This window comes from Enhydra lutris, unplaced genomic scaffold, assembly GCF_002288905.1.
Source record: "Enhydra lutris kenyoni isolate GAN:26980312 unplaced genomic scaffold, ASM228890v2 scaffoldscaffold49, whole genome shotgun sequence".
Classification (NCBI taxonomy): domain Eukaryota; kingdom Metazoa; phylum Chordata; class Mammalia; order Carnivora; family Mustelidae; genus Enhydra; species Enhydra lutris.
In genome coordinates, this window is record NW_019154133.1 from 13,266,945 (window position 1) to 13,291,564 (window position 24,620).

The following is a 24,620-nucleotide window of genomic DNA, read 5'->3' on the forward strand; positions in this document are numbered from 1 at the left end:
AATATATATGTTAATAAAAAAATAAATAAATAATTAAAAATGAATAATGTACATTCAGGACTAAGCCCTTTTCAGATATCAGTTCATGGAATCCTTATGTGTTATGTATCTGTGTATGATCACCTCTTTACAGATGAGAAAACGAAGTTAAAAGGTTAAATAAATTGTTTGAGCGAAACAGCATGGTATGGAGATTAAAAGCACATGCTAGTTCCAGACTCCTTGGGTAGGTACTCCATCATTTATCAGCTGTATAATCTTGGGAAAGTTACTTGGTGTCTCTGTGACTCAATTTTCTCATCAATAAAATGGCAGTAACAGTGCTGCCTTCATAAAATTATTGTGACAGTTAAGTGATTTAACGTATGTAAAGAACTTAGGAGAGTGTGGGAACAAGGTAAGTTAGGTAACACAGCTAGAAATTGTCTCCAAATTAGAAAACAATGGAGCCAGACCTTGGGACTAAGCTGACCCACAAAACTGTCCTTGCAACTATGTATGTTACCTAATCTGATTGACCCAAATACTATCATATTCTTTCTTTCTTTTTTTTTTTTTTAAAGATTTTATTTTTATTTATTTGACAGAGATCACAAGTAGGCAGAGAGGCAGGCAGGGGTTGCGGGGGGGTGGGGGAAAGGCTCCCTGCTGAGCAGAGAGCCCGATGTGGGGCTCGATCCCAGGGCCCTGGGATCATGACCCGAGCTGAAGGCAGATGCTTCAACCCACTGAGCCACCCAGGCGCCCCCTATCATATTATTTCTCATAGGTTATAACACTCTTGAATATCTCCCTATTGCATTCAGGATAAAGATCCAATCCTGGGATGCAGTATGCAACCAGGGTAACCAAATTGTCTAGATTGTCCGGGAGGGTCCCTGTTTATGTGTGTTGGACTGGCATCCTCTTCCGTTAAGCATTTGTCCAGAATTTTTGGAATTTTAGTTTAGAAAATCATTTTTCAATACAATTATCTGATACATCCCCTGGTCAAGTCATTGGTCAGCAAAGACACATATCACATTTAGATCATTTTAATTATTTTTAGTACTCCCTCTATGGTCAAAACATCGCTGTTTGGAAGACAAATTCTGTGGTCACACTACATACCGCACTCTTCATGAAACAGCTCTGTTTACGTCTTCTGCTCACCCCTCACCTCCTTTCCTTATCCTAACTTTGAATTGATCACAATCCCCCCAAATGAATCTTGACTTTGAAAAAACATTCCCTTCTACTTGGAATGGTTTTCTTTCTTCAATATCCTATTCTAGATCATGCCAGCCTTGCCTTCCGCATGCAGCCTTAAATGCTGCCTCCCTGGGAAGCTTCCCAGGATTCCCTGGGGTTGGGTTAGGGGCCCCACATGGCTCTTATAGTGTCATGTTTTTCCTGTCAGAGCACTTTGTTTTCTATGTTGTAATCATAATACTTGACTATGTTCTCCTAGAAAGCAGTGGCATGCATAGAGGTGGCCATGTAGATTCTTTCCTTCTTTAACTATTGAATGATGAGAGAGGATTAATTCCCCCACCTTTCTCTCAATTTTGAAGCCAATTACAGGTAAATTTCGCTCCTCCGTTTGGAGGAAGGGTCTTCGAATCCTGCAATATTTTCGTTTCTTCTTCTATGGTATAAGAAACAAGGCACTGGGAGTAGAATCACTAGTGGAAAAGTAAGACCAAATTCTGAGAATTCTTTGGGAGCTTAGATGATCCTGACTTGTCCCTGCCCCTGATCCTGACCAGGGTGGCCTCTGTTGTGTGAAGAAAAATTAACCCACCAGTGGGCATGGCCTGTCTAGCAGAACTTTGGCTGGATTTCAGTGCCTGCGTCCCACACAGCAGCCCTGCCTCTGACCCACGTCCTAACAACTCTGACCCTCAGCCCTCTGTTACCTGAGGAGGCTGGTTCCTTTAACCCCAAACCTTGACCTTGATCCAACTCTTGGTCAAGCCTCTTAAACAGAAAAGTCCAACAGGGTTAGCAAGGCAGCTTACAAATAAAATGCACTTAGACGTGACGCATGCCAATTATTTTTCAGTAGAACTGGAAAGAAATATGGAGAGAAAAAAGAAAATGGAGTCCTGAAATGTGACAGAGAGAAGAGAACCAGGTAAAACTTCATTAAAGCAACACAGAGCAGGGTAGTGGAGGTTGGGTTCTGTCCCTTCAAGAAGTCCAGGCAGTTCAGAAAAAAGAGAACTCTGGATTACCAAAGAGTGATGAACGAGATGGCAGTGATGGTGATGACTATCTCTATTTGTGTGACTATCTCATAAAACACAGGAACATTCTTTGGAATTTTGATGTCACTATTCCCTTTCAAGTACTGTCTCCTTCGTGTTAATGTTTCATATAGCATATACACCTTACTAATAACACTCATCGTTCCTGGGGCTTGATACTTGCCAGGCTCCATTCTCATCTTCTTACTAAGCAAGGCAGGACTTGAACCCAAGGCAGACTGGCTCCTCCATGCTAACCAGGCCCTAACACCCAGCTCGCTCATCTACATCCATCTGCAAGGCGATAGCTGCTGCTCCAGGGGAGATGAGTCAAAACACGCAACAGCGAGGTGTGCAGAAGCCTGGCTGTGGAGGGTGAAGCACCGTGTGGCCTGCTGGTCTCCAAAGGGTGGCACCCTGGGGGCCAGGAAGTAGCCCCACCAGCATGAGGCCGCCCAGAACCACCCCCTGCCTTGGGCTGCCCCACACAGCTGTGGGTGCCCACCGTACCTGCCAGGAGTATTTCCGGGACATCAAAAGGCAATGGCATTAGCTTTCCTAAGCAATGGGAAAAATAAACACCTCCTCAACCTGTTGCTCCCATTCTATTTTGCAACACAGAAATGACTACTTTCAACTCGAGCCAAAAATGATCTCCTGAGTCATGGGGGCTACTTTCTGAGCGGTGCCCTTACTCTGTGCTTGTCCTAACAGGAAAAATGACCCGGGGAGAGTCAGCCAGCCTCTCGGGGGGCCTAGCCCCAGGCACATGCTACAGCCATCAAGAAATAAAATAAATAATGAAGCTGAACAAGGAACAGACTTGCTTTTCAAAAGGCCATTTTGAAATGAATCTAAAGATGAAATTTTCAAAATCCACAAAATTGAAGGCAGTTAAAACTATTATGTAGTCAATCTTGTGCAAGATGAATGTTTCTGAAATACTGGTCTGCTGAATTCTCAAATTTCATATTCTTCAGGTTTGGTAGTTAACCGGTTTTCTCAAAGTCTTTTATAATGAGATTTTATGATTAAAAAATGGATTTAATTAGTTTTCTTAAAAAAAAAATCAGAATCTTCTTGAAGAGTCCTGGCTTCTGAAGAAGCCTGTCAGGAGTGCCGTCACCAGAGGGCGGCGTACCCGCAGACACCATCTGGAGACAGGATTTTCGGCAGTTCCACACAGGAGGTGGCTTGTTTGGCATCTGTTCCCTTTCAGTCCATCAGGACACCGCAAGCAGGAGAGGTCGCATCAGACACTGCTTTTGGGTATCCAGAGAGTCCCCAGGTGTGACCGGCAGACGCTCTCTCAGGAACCCTGATTCATGATTTCCCTCCCGCCTGCAACGTGGCTATCCGCTGACATCCAGCTCGCCCCCTGCCTTACAGAACGGTGGGATCCAAAAATGCCAGGCATTCTGAGTTACAGAGTTTCCTTAGATTTGTCCTTTGGTAGGGAATTTCGGCGTGGGGCGGTGGGGAGGCGATAGGTAACACTCCGTCACCTTGCACACAAAGCCACCTTCTCAGACAGGTGACCCCATCAACAATGAGTCACCAAGGCTGTGACAAAGGACCTGAGAGATGATGGACTTAGTGGTGGCAGCAGGGAAAGGAGAGGGAGGAGTCTCAGATGTTGGCCACTTAATTATGACTGGAGCGCATTTCCACATCCCTCCCCTCAAAGTTGTCTGGGGTTGACTAGATGGAGAAGAGCTCTCTGAGTCAGCTCTGACCCGGCCTGTGTCTGCAATCGCCTGATCATATCTTTTTATCTCCTTCATGACAAGGAGTCAAAGAAAGCTTGACTGAAAATCCCTTCGCTGTAAAATTGAGGGCATCGTCAAGTAACTGTAAAGTCAATATTTAGTGGTAGGTCCGTTTAAAATGTCACACTTTGGAAATGTCTTAATGTGGCCCTTGGGAAGCAGGCGGAAGAGTGCCTGGGTGCGGGCTATTACCTCGTCAGCCCGTATCTTGGCTGAGACCAGCTTAAGAGCGGGCTTTTTTGCTCTGTCCTACGTGTGCTGGGGGTGATGGGGGGGTGGGGGGGGTGCAGAGCCAGGAAAGGAAAGAAGACAGGAGAGAAGAGAAAAAGAAGAGATTCATAGGGTTATTATGAAAGCCTAACTTCCTTTGTTTTGTTAGTTGTTTACATCTCCCTTCCCCTCACCCCCTCATCTTTCCCTGTTGTTTAGTTTCTGGTGAGGCCAGTGAGCTGCCCTGGAAAAAGGGGAATCTGAGACTATAGCTAGGGAGGCTGGAGGGGAGGCGGTGGGGCAGATAGGGTGCCCTGGCATGGGTCCAAGGAGGTTCATGTTCCTTTGACAGATTCACCGTGCCTCAGTTTCCCCACCCTACAGGTGGTAAGTCAGTCCCCTCCTGCCCCACACGGCACGTTTCTGACAAACCCACCTGAGGTCTACGCTCAGAGTGGAAAATTATCAAGAGCCGATGGTGCCAGGTGTGTGGGAGCCCCCTCCAGAACATGATGAGATAAGAAGGATGGGTGTGGGGGTCAGAGGGAACAAGATGGCTGGGCTGAGGCCCATTTATGAAGTTTGGGTGTGTCAGGCGGTACCGTCTCTGTGCTAATGCGGAGACCTCTCGGTCCCCGACCCTAGTGCCTTCTCCTCACTCACCACCAGCAGAGCCTTCTGGATGGTAACACTGATGCTTTTCACCACCCAAGTTAATTAAGGCTTCTTAGCAAGGAAGCTCTTTCTATTTCCTCCAACTTCAGCTTCAGAATGCTCTAGAAATTCCCATCACTCCTTCTGGGTCTTTGACATTATATTTCATAAAAATCTCAAACTAGTTTCCATGAAGCCTCTCCAGCAAATCCACATGTGAGCCCTGCAAGGGAAATCATTCTCCCAACTTCTCCCCAGAGTTCCCAAAGATCATTCTGGTTTTTTTTTTTTTCCCCTTTCACATCATTCCATGCTTAAAAGCATCATCTAATGAGCAAATGCATATGGAGGCAATGCTCTGAGAGACACCCCGCGGTGACAGTCAGCTGATTAAAAGCAAAATGACAGATCTGCAACCAATGACACAATCTGGTGCCGAATGTTATTAGCATGTGCACGCACCCCACACTATGCTCTGTGCAACATGGCAAGAAACGGAAATTAGTTGAAATGGCTGGATCATGCAATTATTGGGAAAAGAAGCTGCGGGGGAGAATAAAAAAGGGTGAATACCTGTGCAGGTCATAGCTTCCTCCATCTTTATTTCCTGACATAGGAAAATACAAGAGTAATTTACGTTAGCTTTAGAACTCATAACACCATTCACTACGTAGTTTTCCATGCACAACATCTAAATCCTAGAGAGAAACAAATTGTGTTAAATGCAGACAGGGCTGGAGTCCCACAGGACTTTTCTAGTAGACGGGTTCAAAATGAAGTTATAAATAAAAAGGTCTGAGATAAAAATGCAGAGGAGTTCATTTGAGACATGAGTGAAATGGGAAGGGAGGAGAGCCCATTTAAGAGCAGGAAGAGAAGTCCTTCCAGTCTCAGTACAATGCTGGTTATTTTGAGACAAAACACTTGGGGGAAAAAAAAAGGGCCAATGGTCATCTCCCTGAGGAATTGTCTAGAAGGTGGAGAGGACTACTTTGGGCCGAACAGCAATCATGGGCTCCCCCGCCCCCGCCCCCGGGTGTGTCATCCCATCAAGGGACTGTCAGACTTCTCTGGCAGTTACGTCACCACCTGTAAGAGAGCTAGGTCTTTTGGGGGAGAAATGTCTGGGTGTCATATTTCTAATGTTTCTAATAACTGCTTTAATTTCTAGGCCTTACTGGGCTTTTTTCCCCCCTCTCCTCTTCTTGGTGTATGAAGGGCTATGGTGTAAGGAAAAGCTCAAACAGAGAAGCAAGGATATCTGGAAAGATTTGAGCTCAGTGGGGTTGTGACCAAAAGACCTCTTTTGCAAATCAGGATTGGACTTTTCTGTTGGCCATTCATCTGAGTAAGGTGTTAATGAAGAAGGATTGGCTGATGGCTGTGAGGTGACCCCCTCACAGGATTTATAATTTCCTAAGGGACCTTCAAAGCTTGAAAGCCTCAGGACCCTACAATGGTGGAAATGACCGGTTGTGGACAGTGATCCTCTGGGGATGGGCACTCCCCCCTTTCCGGTCACATGACCCAGGACTGGCTGTTGCATACAAGGGGTTCCTGCAAAGTGTTCCCCACTGCTTGGGCACCCTGCACTTTGCCCTTTTGGGGTTGGCGGGCCCTACTGACACGCATGCCCTTGCCAATGCCAGCTCCTTCTCCTTCCTTCTGTGGACTGCTGGAATTTATAGTTCTACCAGAATTAAGAGGAAATCAGTATTACCATCAAGTAGGAAAGGGCGGGGACAGACTGAAAAGATCTGCAGCTCTATGAAACAAAGCAATAAGTAAATTTAACACAGCAGCCCAGAGAGGGGACATCTGGCTGATTCCGTATGGGCCCTCCAACGCTGTTAGAGCCCCAGAGAGTGCATTACTCAAGTATCTCTAGTTTCAGAGGGAAAATCCTGGGAAAAGAAATCTAATTCCCCGTGTTCCAGGCAGGGATTCCCCTGAGGCAGTTCCCAGCTGTGGGATAAGCAGAAACAGGGCACTGGGTGTTTCCGTCCAAATTCACCTAAAAATTTGAGGATATCCCAGTTTGCCTTGAGTCTGTATTATGTCTGTTGACAGCAAGAACAGATAAATCCCCCAGGCTTTCATCCCACCTGCCCCAGCGGATGCTTCGTTCAGGAGGATTCACTAGGAGAACCGATGTGTGCGAGAAACTAAAATGAAACGCTCACCCAATCTTTGGACGCATTAGCTGTTTCATTAATGCTCTCAGAGGTAAACTTAGAGAACACATTATATTTGGAATTGCCTGGCAAGCCTCCCGTATAAGTATCCCAAACTCTCTGCTTCTATGCCTGGAGACACTTCACAGGCAGAAAACCCGACAACACAAAGAATTTCCCAGAAAATACAGGAAAAAAAAAAAAAACCACAAAACCCTTATTCCCCCCTTACCAACTTCTGGGCCCTTCGGTCTTGGGTTGCACTGCTTGTACCCTTGACAGCTCCTGAGCTCCATGAGTTGTACGTGCAGCTGATTCAAAATACCCCGCTCCACCGTGTGCACGGTGTTGGTGAGCTGCGGACGAAGAGGCCAGGACGGGAGGGGTAAGCTCAGGTTCCGGCTAGTTTACTGTCACCAGCTGTCATCCCACGAAAACATACTGACTTACCTGATAAGGATCTGTATTCATATCAAAATACTCCAAAAAGCCAGTGGCGAACTCACAGAAAAGAAAATTATGCGTCTCGTTGACAGTCCGCAAACACCAGTAGGTGTTGTTGTTAGAACTCGTGCAGGCACAGAACGATCCCACTGTTGGTAAACACAGTACAGTGAAATGAAAAGAATGAAACAACAACAATGAAAATGGAGGCAGGCTAGTCATTCTAACATTTCCTTATCTTTATACTGCAAGGGGCACATTTTCTGTCTTGTAACTACTATGTGGTTGGATGTTAAAAAAAAATTATACTTTCCCCCTCCCTAAACAATTTGCCGTGGGAACAGGTGGAAAATGGGGAAAACAGTGGCCATCTATGATCGTGAATACAGACTTCAGGCCAATGTGAAGTTCTCTGCACGTTCATTTGCCCTCCACCATCAGGCAGTGGGTTTCTGAAATAAGGGTGAGCGAGTGGAGAATGGGGTTATTTTGATCTTTTACTGGTTATTTAAGATCTTCTCTTAAAAAAGGAAAAAAATAGTTACATAGTACAGAGAAGGACGTTGTGCCCTTGCTTGTTCTCTGCGTCATGATCACACTCACAAATGGTACGCAGAAAGGGGATTATTTTGATCATTGTAGACAACTTTTTTTTTTTTTTAAAGATTTATTTATTTGAGAGAGAGAGCATGCATTCACGCATGCATGGGCGGAAGGGCAGAGGGAGAGAGAGAGAATCTCAAGCAGACTCCCAGCTTGGTGCAGACCCCAACTCGGAGCTCAGTCTCACGACCCGGAGATCACGACCTGAGCTGAAACCAAGAGTGGGGTGCTTAACTAACTGCGTCACGCAGGTGCCCCAACAATTTTTAACATGAAACGGGCTATGACTATGAACACGTTTCGTACCACGCAGAGGTTCACTGGTTAACTGGTGGAAAGTATACAAAACAGATGTCAAATTAAAACAAAACAAAACAAACTACCTGGTCTTCTTTTATAGAAAGGCAGTTTCCAAATTTGTTGACCTTTCTTACAATGATAATTGCATTTTAAAAATCTGCTGTCTAGCAAATATTTTTTTTAAAACAATTGGGATAGGTACACTTAATGAGCATTCACTGTCCATTATATACTTTGCATGTATTAACTCATTTAATCTTTTTTAAAAAAGATTTATTTATTTATTTGAGGGTGAGAGTGAGCATGAGAGGGGGGAGGATCAGAGGGAGAAGCAGACTCCTTGATGAGCAAGGAGACCGATGAGGGACTCGATCCCAGGACACTGGGATCATGACCTGAGTTAAAGGCACATGCTTAACTGACTGAGCCACGCAGGTGTCCCTAGAGGGGATACTCCTACGACTACATACTACTTAACCCCCATCCAGTATCTTTTTTTTTTTTTTTTAAGATTTTATTTATTTGAGAAAGAGAGAGGGAGAAGCAGACTTCCTGCTGAGCAGAGAGCCCGACCTGGGGCTCCATCCCAGGACTCTGGGATCACAACCTGAACTGAAGGCAGATGCTTAACCAACTGAGCCACTCAGGCACCTCCCCCCACCCCCCCAGCATCCAGTATTAAACACACTATCCCCTCAAGCTGAAAAAGAGGTTTTAAACAACGAATGAGAAATGATTTTTTTCCCCAATTTTATTTTAATAGACTTTTTAGGGCATAAAAAGGTTCACAACAAAACTGAGCAGAAGGCGCAGAGAATTTCTGGAGAGAACCCCATCCCCATGATGCCCAACCTTCCCCACCGGCAACATCCCTCGCGACAGTGGCGCATCTGTGACAGCTGATGAACCGACATTGACATGTCATCACCCAAGGTCCATAGTTTGCATTAGGGTTCGCTCTTGGTGTTGTGTGTTCTATGGGCTTTGACAAATGTATAACGCCCTGTACCCACTAGTCTAGTGTCACACAAAGCAGTTTCCCTGCCCTAAATGTCCCCATTGCTCCATCTATTCATCCTTGCCCTGCAGAAATGATTTTTCAGGCTGCTGTGCCTCTGGTGCCCCAGCCTGGATCTTGGTGGAGGACGGACCCCTGCAACCTGAATGACCCTCAGAGATCCTCACGCCCCAGTTGAGGGAACGAGATTAAACATTAAATGCTATGAGTCTAAGACTTCACTTGGCCTCAGTGTGGCTGGAAATGAAAATGCAAACTTAGACACTGAAATAAAAAAGCATCAAAATGGAAAGATAAAACAAAAATCCTCAGAGATAGGACCGAAATCCCCAAGAATCATCTGGGGTTCCTGGGGTCTCCAAATCCCCATTGACCCAGGTGGTCTCCTGGGCTCTTTTCAAGGAGAAGGTCTGCAGTGTTAGCTACTTCCTGAGATGGTAAGCCTTCAATCAGATGATGTGTCACAAAAATTGAGGGCACTATTTCTAGATGACCTCTGTCAATACTGTGCATAGGCCAATAAAGCACTGTAAATGTGAATTTTAAAAGTTTACAATTGCTGGGGCACCTGGGTGACTCAGTTGGTTAAGTGCCCAGCTCTTGATTTTGGCTCAGGTCAAGATCTCAGGATCGTGAGATTGAGTCCCGCATTGCCTCTGTGTTGGGTGTGGAGCCTGTTTAAGATTCTCTCTCTTCCTCTCCCTCTGCCCTCCTACTCCTCACTCCTGCTAGGGTGCCCTCTCTCCAAAAAAAAAAAAAAAAAAAAAAAGTGCACATTGTTATTATTCATATCATTAGCAATTCCATGTAAAACCATATATTTTCTAAAGTCCCTATTCTTCTGTGGGCATAGTGCTAGGTACTAAAGAGGACTGAGATTTCGAATACAGACCCTGCATTGAAGGGGTTTTCCCTTCCTTTTATTACACTTAGAACATGACATGAAATAAAACAGAAATAAAATGTATTCAAGGCAAGACTGTCCGTCCATTTAGCTATTTGGTAACAGATATGACTAAACCCAGCCTTACTGGGTAGGAACTCTGCCTGGAGGTGGGCAGTATGTGAAATAACACCATCAGGAGACACACCCAGGGCGAGCATGGTATTTTCAAATAAAATATGGAAACTAAAAGTTTTTCTATGAAAATAAAATATTATACAACTTGAAAAAAAATAAAATATGGAAACTGATTTACAAAGAAAATAGTAATTTTCGGCAAGATCATTCTAGTTGCCAGTACAGAAAATAATTTGATGGTCTCCTCTTGAATCATTCTAGATCCCTGGTTTCAGGCTGCTGAAGCCCACATCTTAGTAACTGTCCTGTGAGTCGGTGTCTCTCCACACGGCAGCAGTTAGCAGCAACTCAGATATGGTGATGGATGTGAGCTAAACTTACTGTGGTCATCGTGTGGCAATACACAGAAGTCAGGTCATTATGCCATACCCCTTAAACTTGGAAGGTGCTGTGCGTCAATTATAGCTCAATAAAACTGGGGAAAAGAATGACTTTTTTTTTTTTTAAGATCTTATTTATTTATTTGACAGACAGGGAGAGAGAGATCACAAGTAGCAGATAAAGAAGGAAGCAGGCTCCCCGCCAAGCAGAGAGCTCGATGCGGGGCTCGATCCCGGGACCCTGAGATCATGACCTGAGCTGAAGGCAGAGGCTTAACCCACCGAACCACCCAGGAGCCCCAAGAATGACTTTTTTTTTTTAAATTTTTTAAAGATTTTATTTATTTATTTGACAGACAGAGACCACAAGTAGGCAGAGAGGCAGGCAGAGAGAGAGGGGGAAGCAGGCTCCCCGCCGAGCAGAGAGCCCGACGCGGGGCTCGATCCCAAGGCTCTGGGACCATGACCTGAGCCGAAGGCAGAGGCTTTAACCCACCGAGCCACCCAGGAGCCCCCAAGAATGACTTTTTTAAAGATTTTATGTATTTTTTTAGAGAGCGTGAGTTGGGGGGGGAGGGGCAGAGGAAGAGGGAGAGTCATGAGCAGACTCCATGCTGAGCAAGGAGCTCCATGTGGGGCTCGATCTCACGACCCTGAGATCATGACCTGAGCCAAAACCAAGAGTCAACACTTAACCAATGAAGCCGCCCAGGTGCCACAAAACTGGGGAATATATTTCTAAAAACCAAAAACCAAAAACCAAAAAAACCTGAGACCAAAACCAGGCAACACTTACAGTTCCAGAATGGGGCCGTCTGCCAGTGGTTGTTGTCGTGGGTAAAGCAGGTGAGGCCAGGCAGGCTGCATTCCTCCCCCTTCCTCTGGCGTTTCTTCTCCTTCCTCTCCTTCTTCCTCCTGCGGTTCTCCTTGAAAAGCTGCAGTTTGCTGTCTACTTCCTGAGCAGCTTCCCTGTTCCAGTAGAAGGGATGCGTGCGGGATCAGAAAGCACTTTCCTGACTAAAAATATTATTGTCCTTATGAACCTCACACAAAGAGGCAGATACACAGTAATGGATGACTTTTCTTTTTCACAGAGGACCTCGAACTATAATAGGCAAGAGTGAAGACAAACTCATTAAGTGACAACTCTCTTAGAATTTTACTGAGCTTGAAAGGATCAACATTTTCTTACTTATTTACATGGAAACACTGGTGGAAAGGAATGTCAGCGTGAATCCATGGATCCCGCTGGCCACAGCATTTGGACAAGTGGCTTAACTCCGTGGGGACTTGGGACTCATTGGCCATAAAGTCCATGGTTAGTGGGATTAGATGGCTTGGAAAGAATTTCCTTTTGCTATTATTTTGCTTTTTTTTTTTTTTCCATAAAGCACTCAACTTTTGTTGAGGCTCAATCCTAAATCCCCTTCACGTGCAAATTTTACTGTTATTTAAAAAAATGTGTATTTCTCCCAACTTTCAGAATTCAGCACAACTGCAGACCACTCTGTGGAACGCACCATCCTGTTCAAGATGGTTCCATTTCCCAATCACTGTCCAGAGAAAGCAGTGCATAGAATAAAATCCAGGTACCACCCCACAGACGGATGGAAAACACACTCAGAATTAGAGTAGAACTCCTTGTGGTTCCCCCTCAAAGGATTCCAAAAGCATCCCTGTGGTCTCTTGGCAAGGTACGGGCTTTGTTTTCAACTTCTTGGGCTCTGGGCCCTCCTGACTAAATCTGCTTGCTAGCAAGCAGGACTATGTGGAACATAGGGGCCCCGACTATGTTTCAGAAGTGCCCAGTGGACAGTCCTCCACTCCCAGCAAATGCGGAAAACAGAGACTCACTTACTTGAATGGGTGGAGATGACTCTTCACCTTCTCTTGCTTTTTTACACCTTTCTCTTTATTATAGTAGCTACGGGCAAGAAGATTGAAGAGTGAGTCTTCATAGTCTCACATTCAATCAGACAGTTCATTTTCTTTTATTTTTAAAGATTTTATTTACTTATTTACTTGAAAGAGAGAGAGAGAGGGAAAGCTGAGCAGGAGGGAGGGGCAGAGAGAGAGAGGCAGGCTCCCTGCTGAGCAAGGAGCCCAGCATGGGGCTTGATCCTGAGACCCTGGGATCATGACCGAAGCTGAAGACAGTTGCTCAATCAACTGAGCCACCCAGGGGTCCCTTAAAAAAAAGAAAACAACAACAACAACAACAACAACAAAAAGCAGAAGTGAAAGAAAGTGGTTACTTTAATGATCTTAGCTTAATAGGGCTTTTTTAACCTTCGGCTTAGATTTATGACATATTTCATTTAACCTAAGGAGTTTAGGTCATTACAGTATATGGTAACAAATTCAATTTATTAAGCTTTCTATTGGCATAAGAGAGAAAGAAGCCCAGTTCTTATCCCTGGAGCTTGTGGAAACACAAGTTTGGAAGCAAGACTGCCAGGGTGCTGCACTCACCTCTGTTTACCACAGGCACATTCCTCTGGTTTTCTCCTTTTTAGGTGTCCTCTCACTTCTCTTAAATTCTTAATTTTGTCTTGCAAGGCTTCAATCTGGAAGACACGTATTTGAACAATGACATCTGAAGATCAGGATTTCCTGTGCCGAGTGCCCCTCTCTTCACCTCGTTTTTTGTGTTCCATAATTCCGGCTATCCCCTGAGATGGTAATTAACTTAGAAACAAACTGGGCACAGAGTATGTCTACCACGATGTTCCCGCTGGTCATGATGATCACGACCAGATGATCTTCGGGTCCTCCCGCTGATGTTCCCACTGAGACAAACGTGAGCAGGTGCCTTGCTTATGACTGGATCATTTCCTCGAAGAGATTTCAACAGGTCCTCGAGCCAACCCCCACGGTTTCCTCACACCCTATTTTGTTTTCAGACAGGATGATCACTATATCCCCAGGGAAAGATAAATACTTTGCTACGCTATTTTTCACGTAGTTGTCATTGTAAAAAAAAAAATAATAAAATAAATGAAATGGACACACATTGAGCCCCATCGGCTGCCATGGAGCTGGCGAGCCGGGTTTGCCTTTGGACTACACCTTCCAATCACACAGCCGTGGCTAACCTCTTTATCAATGTACGCCTTGTGGTCCTTCCAGGCTCTGGCCGATTGATACAGTTCTCTCTCACAGTGAATTGTATCATTTGGGAGAATAAAGCACCTGCAAAAACAAACAAACCCAGAACATTAGAAATAGGTTTATAAGCTAATCTGCATTAAAAAAAAAACCCATTAGAAATAGCAAAGGGAACAACATTGTCTTCTAAACTCTTAATTTGGAGGCAAGCAGTAGTTTGAAGCTGAGCCATAGACAAGGATACGTGGGAATGTCTCCTGGACACCCGGGTGGGGAAAGGATGGTGTCAGAGAGAGACCCTTACTGAGATCCCCTTTTACAGCAACATTCAGTATTCATGTCCGCAAGAACAGCGACCACCGGAAAACTCCAGATTTGAAAGCCTTGTCAACTACGTAGGAAACATGGAGGTTTCCACAGTTATAACGGAAGCAAGTTGCTCTGAAGAAATGCAGAGTTAGAAGGGGTTATTATCCTATTCATTTTGTTACAAAGACCCTGTCTCAAGTACCTCATTCAGTTTGAAGCAAAGAAATACCCCTATGGCAGAGAAATATTGGGATAAGGGGTTGATCGGTACTGAAAGAGAAACAAATCCTGGTCTGAATCTCCTAGCATGTAATTCTAAACAACTATAGTTGACCTTGGAATGACACAGGCTGGAACAGCACAGGTTCACTTATAAGTAGTTTGTTTTTTTTTTTTTTTTTTTTTTTATGAACACAGTCCAGAGCTGTAAACATATTTTCTCCTCCCTCTTCCTTATGATTTTCTTAACAACACTGTTTTCTCTAACTTATACTACGGTAAGAATATAGTATATGATACATATGAAATAAGTGTTAATTGACTGTTTATGTCATTGTTAAGGCTTCTGGTCAACCGTAAGCCACTAGCAGTTAAGTTTCTGGGGAGTCAAAAGTTATAAGTGGATTTTCAACTGTGGAATAGGGGGAGGGTCTGTGTCCCCAATCCCTGTCTTGTTCAAGGTCAACTGCACAGGCACGGGAAGACCAGTCCCAAAGATAAAAATCCTGCCAGAGCTCGTAATACTGGGCCTCCCCAAAGTGATAGAATGAGAAAGAAAAAAACCCTGGCTACTAAATTCAGAAAGAAAAATTTTCTCTCTCATGAGAGTAACGATTCTGGAAGGAAATGGAGAACCGAGGTGGTACATTACAGCTGTGGGATAATCGTCTCCTTCCCTGTCTCTATGATTCCTGAGGCCCTCACTGCCCTCTGGGATCTTCCCTGGTTAATTAGGTGTTTCTGCATCTTACCTCCATTCCCACCACATCCCATCTCTCCAGAAGCTTCTCCTGGACTCTCAGTCCTCCTTTGGGGTATGAGTGTACAGCTCCTCTGAGCCTCTACAGTGCCAGTCTTGGTTTCTATCTATTTCCTAGACTCCCATAAAGGTAACTGTTCAAGGGCAGAGCTCCATGCCTGCTAAGTTAAGATGTGATAGAACCGCTTTGGCTAAATTCCCAGCAGATCAGCCTTCATGTGAAACTGAACCCAAAGCATGTGTCCAAATGTATGACTGTGTGGACGCCCCCTTGCTTCTTTAAACTCCAGTTGTTCTGCAGGCCAACCTCTGGACCCTATACAGCTGAGCAATATCACTTTTTATGAAGAAGCAAAAGAGTGGGGTGCCTGGGTGGCTCAGTGGGTTAAGCCTCTGCCTTCGACTCAGGTCATGGTCTCAGGGTCCTGGGATCGAGTCCCACATCGGGGACTCTGCTCAGTGGGGAGCCTGCTTCCCCCCGCCTTCTCTCTGCCTACCTCTCTGCCTATTTGTGATTTCTCTTTCTGTCAAATAAATAAAAATCTTTAATAATAATAATAATAAAAGAAGCAAGACAGTGATAATGGAGAGGGGAGGATGACTGGGAACGCAGCCCCTGAGAACACCTAAAGCCTTCCTACTTGTGGGTCACTCGGATGGTGGTGGGCAGGCCCAGGGCATTGTCTCTGTCTGCCAGCATTGCGTCCCCATCTCCGGCAGCCTGGGGATCTCCGGGCCCCCTGTGGCCTTCATCGTGGCGCTTGGCAATGTTTCTGGGTCGCAACACTTGCAATTCCTCTTCTTCCAGGTTTATGTCATATATTTCGCCTTCAAATTCGACGGATAAGGAACGTGTTTGCCGGGTATGGACAAATCTGGGCTTGTACTCTGGAAATAAGGGAATACGCATTAACATGGGCTCTTGTCTGGGCTTGGGCGCTGCATAGCAGTGGATGGATGGCACGATCCCCTGGCCTTAGCTCTTCGTCCCTCCAGTGGAGGGGGGGGTGCGTCTAAGATCCTTTCCACTCACAGCAAGCTGTGAACTTCCATACTGCGTTTTCAACGTGAACTGCTAAGGCAGTTTGTTTGCATAAATCTATATTCCCAATTATGGTATTAATCATAATACTGACTCTCATTGACTGGACCTTTGCTATATATTATTCAGTTCATATTTATCTCTAATCCACAATCTTGGAAGACCTGTATTATTATAATAAATCCTTATATTAAGAAAAAACTTATTAGATTGCCAGAACAGACTCATAAATTTGGTGTGATGATTCTTGCGGACGGAAAAACTGAAGCTCTGAACGCTGCTTACATTTTGCAAGGTTATGGAGCCAACAGCTGTGGGAGCCAGGGCTCTAATCTACCAGATTCTAAAGGCCACAGTCTTTCTACAACGCTGGGCTGCTTTTACAAAAGGGTACATGTTCTTGACACCTTCTATTTGTACAAAAAAATAGAGAAAAATTAAATTTTGCAAATGCCTTTATCAGGCAGCTGACTTCTAATACCTGGCAGATGGAGAGCAATGCCAGGGAGAGGCCAGCATGGATTCTGGTCTGTAGACGTGGTCAAGGCTCATAGTGTGCTAGACACGGGCTTTAATGCATAAACCTTGGCCCCTCCTTACCAGATGCACTTTGGCTCCGAGGGGACATACTCATGCGGCCCTCTTTCTCCAGCCTGCTGCTAAAATAGGAAGAAGAGAACACCCAGGCCATGGACTCAGAATGGCACTTGCCACAGGATCCCGCCATGATGGCAGTTCCCAGAGGAGGAAACACCTCTGTGACAGTAAGCAGGGCACTGAGTGTGCTCATGAGCAACTCCTGCCCTCAAATAGGTGAGATTCTACATGGTTTGAAAGCATGGCCCCAGGCATCTCCATTTGTGTTCAATGTCGGACAAAATCAGTGTTCGTGGTCACTGCTGGGGAGGCTGCCCCTTCCGGCTTTCCGTTTGATATCTTTGTGTAAATGATTAAACCTGGCATTTTCTCTTAGGGAGGAAAAAAGATCTCTTAAATCAATCATTCTTAGCCTTTGGGTTAGGGATTAATTTAAGAATGTGTTGAAAGTTAGGGACATCCAGAAAAATGTGCACATATATACAGAATAGACTTATCATTTTGGATAAAATGTTAGAAGGCTCACGATCCCTTAAAATCCATCTGTGAGGTCTAGGATAAAAAAGCCAGCGCTAAGAGCCCCTATTGTTCTAGTGATTGATTTCCTAATTTACAATGAGGGTACAGCTGGCTGTCTCAGTCGGTAGAGCACACGACTCTTGATCTTGGGGTCGTGAGTTCAAACCCCACGTTGTGTGTACAGCCTACTTAAAACAACAACACAGAAAATGTATTTTACTCATTTCCAAATCAGTATAGAAAAGAATTGCCACAGAAATGAGTCACTTTTCCTAATCTGCCACTAGATGGCACTAGACTCTCATTCTTTTAGGGAAGGTGCCAGACTGGGTTTTCACATCTGTATAATCACAGGAATTTCATAGTTGCCTGATAGAATTTTTATAAAGAAAATGCTAGGCAGTGCTTTTCATGCTGAATTTGACTAGTTTGACCCTGCCAGTCAACCAGAACTAAAAAAAAAAAAATACTGTCCTACAACAGATGTACCTTTAAAAAAAGTATTTATATTTTTCTTATTAAATCTATAAGCAATGAAACCTCGAATTTTTATTTTCCTCCTTTTTTTTTTAAGAGCAGCTCAAGGCAGACAAATCAGAACATTAGTATTCATGTAAACTAAAACTCACCTAAACTATACCCTCTGCTCCTCCCCACACCTGTTACCCCTTTTTAGCTCTTTTAGGTGTGTGTATAGTTTGTGTCTAGTACTTTTACTGAATATATTTTCATTCTATGCTTAAGTTAAAATGTCCACAAACCCCAGATTTCAACTTAGCTTCGCTCTTCTAAACAGAACAATTCTTTGCTTTTGGCGCTAAACCTCTGCATGGATAAGATCTCAAACGTAGACGGAGCAAGCCTTTCTCGTCTCCCTGTTGTCCATCGGCAGAGCACTCTGCCTTCCCCTGAGAGGGCCCCCGCGCGAAGCTTACTGGGGGTCCCCTGGTTTCTCAGGAACTGCCTTTGACTCTTCCTCTGGCTTCTGCCTCCACGATAGCCAGACTCTCCGCAGCTGCAATCTTTGTCCTTGTCCAGGAAGCCGCGAGCGTAGAGGTTCCTCGTGCTGTGCTGGACCGTGAGCAGGTCCCCGGATCCTTTACACTTGTGAATTCGAAGCTTGCCAGATGTGTCCTCAATGCACTGCCACTTCTGCAAAAGCCAATGTGAAAGCGGGTTACCCATCCCGCTCCAGGTGTTTCTGATTAAGGACGGCTACCTTAGGTTTGGGGCAGCATGAGAAACCCCCTTAAGGAGAGCCAAGCAAGAAAGGCAAGCTTCTAACTGAGCCTGCCATTCAGTCCAGACCCCCCTAACCCCGGTTCTCTTAGCTCTTTCTCTCACTGGAGGCAACTGCGGATGACAACGAAATCACTAGAAATCAGAACCACCTCCGTGACAGTAGAGCCAAAAATTGATATATAAATCCCCGGTATCCAGACTAAACAGAGTCTTGAATGAAACATGTAAAAGCCCTTAATTCGCCAAGCCACAGAACCCAGCTGTCAGGGCTGTTTTCGCCAGACCCCTCTTTCTCTGGAGAAACACACTTGGCTGCTTTGTTCTTGGGACCCCGAGTTTCTGCCTCGAACCGTGGAAGACAGAGATGAGTTTAATCAGAGTCTACATGGAGCAAGAGGACCAGCTTTCACACGGCATGAGCCAGCGTGTCAGGTCTTCTCTGGGCCTCTTCTTAGCCTTCTACAGACCCTGCACGCCCGGCAGAGCAAGCTGCTCGGGAGGACACATCGTTCACCTTCCCAAGAGACGGGCATGGGGGAGCTGGCCCAGGGTTTTCTCCTTTGAGCCTTCTACCAAGCCCACTGCAGACACTGCGGGCTCAACTCTAGATCAACAGGACCCAGCATTGGGCTTCAGTGTCCCATTCACCTCCCGCCCATGCTTCTTGAATAGCAATCTGGCTGAAAGAAGAGCATTTCACCTTGGCGGCATTTCATGAGCTCCTCCATATCTTACTTAAAGACTGAATAACCTTCCCCTTTTTTTTTCTTTTCCCCCTACTCGCTCCCTCAAATGGTAGTTTGGGAAGAACACTGACCCTGAATTGAAGTTGACCATGCTATCACGTAGTGTGAGCCAACTTCTGTCTCTGGTTTTTGTTCCAGAGAAGAGTATCACCTGTATACAATTACTGATACCTTTCCTTAAATGGATACATTTCTAATCAGTGGCCAAAGCAACAGTACCTGTCAAATTATGCATTTGTTGCATGAGTTACATATTTTCAGTAAATAAAAAAATCATCCAGTAAAAGATGGTTTTCCCTGCACCACCGTGAAATGATCTCAGATGCGCCCTCCCCCCATCCCGGCCTTGTACCTGTACCATACTTTGGATTATATTTTAATCTCCAAGTGACCTAATGCAAGGTAAAGTTTAGTCAAAGGTCCCAGAGGTCCTGGTGAGCAAGCGACCCTTGTGTACAAAATGGGGTTCAAACACTCACCGTGGAGCGAGGTATAGTCTTGGCTTACTTTCTCTTACTGGAGCCATGTGCCCTCTGTAAGTGTTGAATTATCAGAACCGCCTTGTGTCTCTACCACAGAGTTCCCAAATCCCTGGTTTATAGGGCTTGGGCTGTGATCTTGCTTTACCCCCACACCCTCTTGGTGCTACTGATTTTGGTCATTTCCAGTGACATCAGATGACAATCTTCTTTGTGGCTTGACCAGTATATCCTCCTCAATGTCTATCCCCTCCATCCAGAGAAGCAGGCTCAAGAGACAAGGTGACTAACTCTATTCACAAAGCCATGAAAAGGCAACACAGACAAGAATAGTCGAGGACCCACTAAGTTAGAGATGATTTAACTGAAAAAAAAAAAAGCAAAGTCAAGTTGATTAGGCACTGGGGAGTTATGTGAGCTCAGTGGTTCTCACACATGGCTGGGCACTGGGAGTTTCCAAAGCTCTCCTGGTGAATCCAATGTGCAGTTGGGGTTAAGAACAAATAACTTCAATTTGCATCTGGTCCCTGGAACTTTCTGCAGCTGGGACCCATGGCAGGGGCAAAAGAGGTATTTGTGGGTCTAAGCAGCTCAGAAGGATGAGTCTTTGAGAGGGCCATATGCATGTTGCGGCCTGGGTATGCAAAGGAAATTGTGTCTAGAAAGGTACTGATGTAATTGCATCAGAAGACGACTCCAGCTGCAACAGAGGAATACTACCGGCTTGTCTCTACAGGCAGGACTACGTGCTTTCTGTAAGAGTAACCAGTTTTCCTTACTTTCTCTCCACAGTTAGCTGACAAGTGAGGGAACTTAGTGTTTATAAAGGTTGAGCACAAAGCTGTGTGTGGCCTGCGGCAGGGTTCTGTCATTCAACGTGGAGACCAGTGGTTTTCAAGCCTGGGTTTGTAGCCCTTCTAGACACATCTCATGAGCTGGGAGGAGGTGCCGTGAAATTCTCAAAAATAGTTCTCAGGAAAAAAAAAATAGTTCTCAGAAACTATCATTCTGTGTATCGTTCTATATACCCTATAGAATAGAATAGAATTTCTGCTGACAGGAAGTGTCAGCAGAATAATCCGTAAGCTTTCAAAGCTCCAGAAAAACTGGGAATCGGTGGTGCTTGAGTGTCATTCTAGATCTGTATTTGTCTTAAATCCAGATGGTTGAGGACTTGTCCATCAATCTGGGTAATCTCTAACTCAAGCATCCCAAAGCTAAGAGTTTGCTACTTGATGTATAATCTAGCAGAAACAGTGGCCGGGGGATCCACAATTCAGCCTCGTAAAGGCTTAAGAAATGCTCTATTTTCTACCAGACAGAAAAATATGGTTAACTTTATTCTTGAAAAATAATGGTCTTGTGTCTTTTGTAGCTCGAAGTTTTTTCAATTTCAGTATAAACAGTGAATTTTAAAACACGTAACTACAGTGAAAACCCTCCTAGTTTTATACTCACGATGCCTTAAAAAATTCTATTTTTTGTGTGTGACCTGAAGAGCTGAGGGTACAAGTAGATTCCTCTAGAACAGAAAGTCTAGGCAGAATTTTTAATGATTTGGTCTATCTGGAATCCAAACTGCTTTTCCCCATTAGCCAAATTCCTCACTAATGTCCTACAGGGCAGAGGTGAAGGGAAGGGGTGTTTCTTTCCTGAAGAGATGAATTTAACCAAACCTGAGATCTGGCACCATCCCGGGTACGGATCATATATCTCACAAATCGAATATGCATGTATATATGGATGCGTACATACACACGCATATACCCGCTTATACTATAGGTATACGTATATGGATGCATACATACACACATGCATATACCCACATATATTATATGCACACATATATTAATGTATACGTACATACATGCATATATCCGCATATACTATAGGCATACGTATATGGATGCATACATACACACACATATACCCACATGTATACACCTATACACATTCTTGTATAAAACAAGAGCTACAGAGAAAAATGCCAATGATTTTCTCTACCGTGGGCCCTTTGAACAAGCTGTAGACCCTATTAATAGAGTCATTAGCGAGCGGCTTTAAAAATCTCAGGGAATTGCTCTGAAACTCATGCCACAAGCCCCTTAAATGCTCAAAAGAAAGAGAGGCAATGATTGGCATTGCCTAAGAGCTGCAGCAACCAGATGGGAGCGGGGACTCAGAGGAGGCAACCTCTCAGGGGACGCGGTTCAGCCTCCCGGATGTGCTTTGTTGAACACGCGCCTGCGCCGAGGTACAGATGGCATACTTGCTCCCTCTTATCTACTCTCTGGAAATTTATCAGTGAATCAGTGAACTGCCAGATCCACTGTCCATCTTCCCTGAACCACTCTCCCCTTCCGTAAATTCCTCTGCCACTTCGTGGGACATCCTCTCGGTTTTTCTCCTGCATCTCTGACTCCGTCTGTACCGATCACTTCACGTACATTCATTCCACAGTGATTTCTGCACGCATTCGGCAAGAGAGGGGCTCAATTACACTATTGAAATAATTTTGTAAGTTTATATTAGGATTTCATTTTAGCCTTTCCAACCACACTGGAATTTCAAATTAAAGGCAAGGACCATGTGTCACACTCCTGAATTGTTCTCTGACGTTAGCTCAGCATCAAACCACTCTGTTTAGTAATCGTGTCTTGGTGGCCTTGATTGACTGTCTACACTTATATGTAAATAACATGTGATGAAGAAGAGATGGCTGGCCCTTTTGATACAAGGATTCATGTGTGTAGCTTGTTTGGGGGAATCAAACCTAATGGAAATGAGACAAATGCCCTTCAATCAATTCCCTTCAACATCATTATCATCACCTGTGGAACTCTTGATGCCAGGTACTGGTCTAGAGCACTTTATATAAATTTATCCACGTAATCACCACTATAACCTACAGTGCTACCATAACTCATTTGATGGAGTAGGATTTTGTAGTGGTGAATATCACCCATATTCCTCCTGGAACTTGAGAATGGCATTTCATATCCATGTCGATGTGGCTCAGTGGCAGAAGTCTGGACTTTCAAACCTAGAAAAGTCTGGTTTCGACTATCAGCTTTCTCACATCACTATGTGTCCTTGAGCAAGTCAGCTCTACCATCAAGCTTCGTGAGTATTAGAACTCATTCAGGAGCAGGAAGAACTCAGTACTCGGTAGACACCCAACAAAGGCAGTTATTGTTATTATTATTGTTATTATTTCATAGACTATCGCCCTCTGTACACACAAGTTAAGTTTATTACTTAACCTGGTCTTATGCAAACTTAATGAGAGGTAGTCATTTTTAATGGAGGCAAGTATTGGATTAGGGATATGAAGGTAAGTATTGGGTTTGGGATGTGAAGACCTCCATTTTCATTTTGTTTTCCTGCTAACTCTACGGCCTTGAGCAAATTACAGAATCTTTTTGTTCTTCCAGATTCCACATCTAGTAAAATAATACTTGCTTCTCCTGGCCTCAAGGATATGCCATGAGAATAAGTCGTTGAATATTTTTGGAGTTCTGAGAAAACGATGCACTATATAAATCCAGAGCAATACTATTATAATTGACCTTTAACAACGGTTATCCAATCCTTGCGCAAGTTCATGTTTCATGCTTGCAAATTGTATATAATACAATAATTACTATTTAGTGGGGAGACTGTGGGTTTGAATCACACAGATCTTGGTTTGAACTCAGACTTGTCATACCTCCAGCTCTGTGACTTCGGGCAAGTGACTTTCCCATCTGAGCTTTAGTCTCCTTATATTTAAAATGAGCATAAGGTCTCTTCTACAGAGTAATTTTCAGGTATAAAATGTTCTGTGTAAAGTGCCTAGCATAATATTAGTTGAAGATAGAGCTCTGGTTACTTCCCTTTCCTGAAGTACCTACCAGATAATCATTATAGTTTCTACATTTTTTTTTTTAGTTTCTACATTTTTAATTGCAGATATTTTTCAGATTGATTAAGAATGTTCTATATTCTTATTTATGCCTACTTATTCATGAACAAGAAACAAAAAAATTTGGCTACAGCTTTTTCAAAAGTACACTGCAATGAAAGCTTAATTTTACACACACATACACACAAACACACGTGGATTATTTGTCATCATTATATGTCTTATTATGTGGATTTGGTCATAATGCAGGTCAAATCATGTTCTCCAAAGTAATTTTGGGATAACCTGGTTAACCTTCAGGCCGGTACCAATATCGTAAAACACAGTTACCTGCCTGTGGACATGCATTTAGAATTTCATCTCAACACTGGGACTATAAAAGTACCATATAAACATCCTCGTTCATATTGCTACTTAGCCGAAGCCATTGTCAGATTTTCTCACCAGTCTAAGTAGAGTTACTTGTGCTAAGATTTATTTCCTGTCTTCTTTGAAATAGGGTGAGATGGGAGAGGGGAGAAGAAATGGAAAGGAAAGAGAAACAGGAGAAAATATTTCTTCCTTCAGATTTTCATCTGGATAATCCTTTGTAAAAGTCAATAATGAAAGGTCGAAAGGAGTATTGTTCTTACAGTCTGGGGAAAGCACAACTGGTACACTGACCTTGGCCAACAAGTGATAGCCCGTATTTGTCGAGTGCTTATTATGTGCCAGGTAGTGGTTTAGGTGTTTAATACACTTATCTCTTATAACCTTTACTGTGACCCTCTGAGGCAGGTACTTATTATTATGCCCATCTTCAAGATGAAGAAACTGAGGCGGAGTTAAATTGAGTAACTTGCCCCTGGTCACGTAGCAAGAAAGCAGTGGACCCAGGATGCAATCCCAATTGAT

General features: G+C 44.1%; 1 protein-coding gene across 5 annotated transcripts in view; it reads right to left on the minus strand.

Moving 5' to 3' along the window:
• Positions 1 to 24,620, minus strand: part of LOC111156825 (sulfatase 1) — a 176,605-nt gene that overhangs the window by 12,393 nt on the left and 139,592 nt on the right. For 4 of the 5 annotated variants that reach the window (XM_022517920.1, XM_022517919.1, XM_022517917.1 and 1 more), the window contains 8 exons: positions 18,291 to 18,507; positions 15,839 to 16,085; positions 13,897 to 13,993; positions 13,274 to 13,368; positions 12,660 to 12,725; positions 11,598 to 11,770; positions 7,486 to 7,628; positions 7,268 to 7,391 (listed from right to left, as the gene is read on the minus strand). In XM_022517920.1, coding sequence (XP_022373628.1) covers positions 7,268 to 7,391; positions 7,486 to 7,628; positions 11,598 to 11,770; positions 12,660 to 12,725; positions 13,274 to 13,368; positions 13,897 to 13,993; positions 15,839 to 16,085; positions 18,291 to 18,507 — 1,162 coding nt within the window. Of the gene's footprint in view, positions 1 to 5,434; positions 5,469 to 7,267; positions 7,392 to 7,485; positions 7,629 to 11,597; positions 11,771 to 12,659; positions 12,726 to 13,273; positions 13,369 to 13,896; positions 13,994 to 15,838; positions 16,086 to 18,290; positions 18,508 to 24,620 lie in introns of all 5 variants that reach the window. The other variant, XM_022517921.1, reaches the window with a different exon arrangement.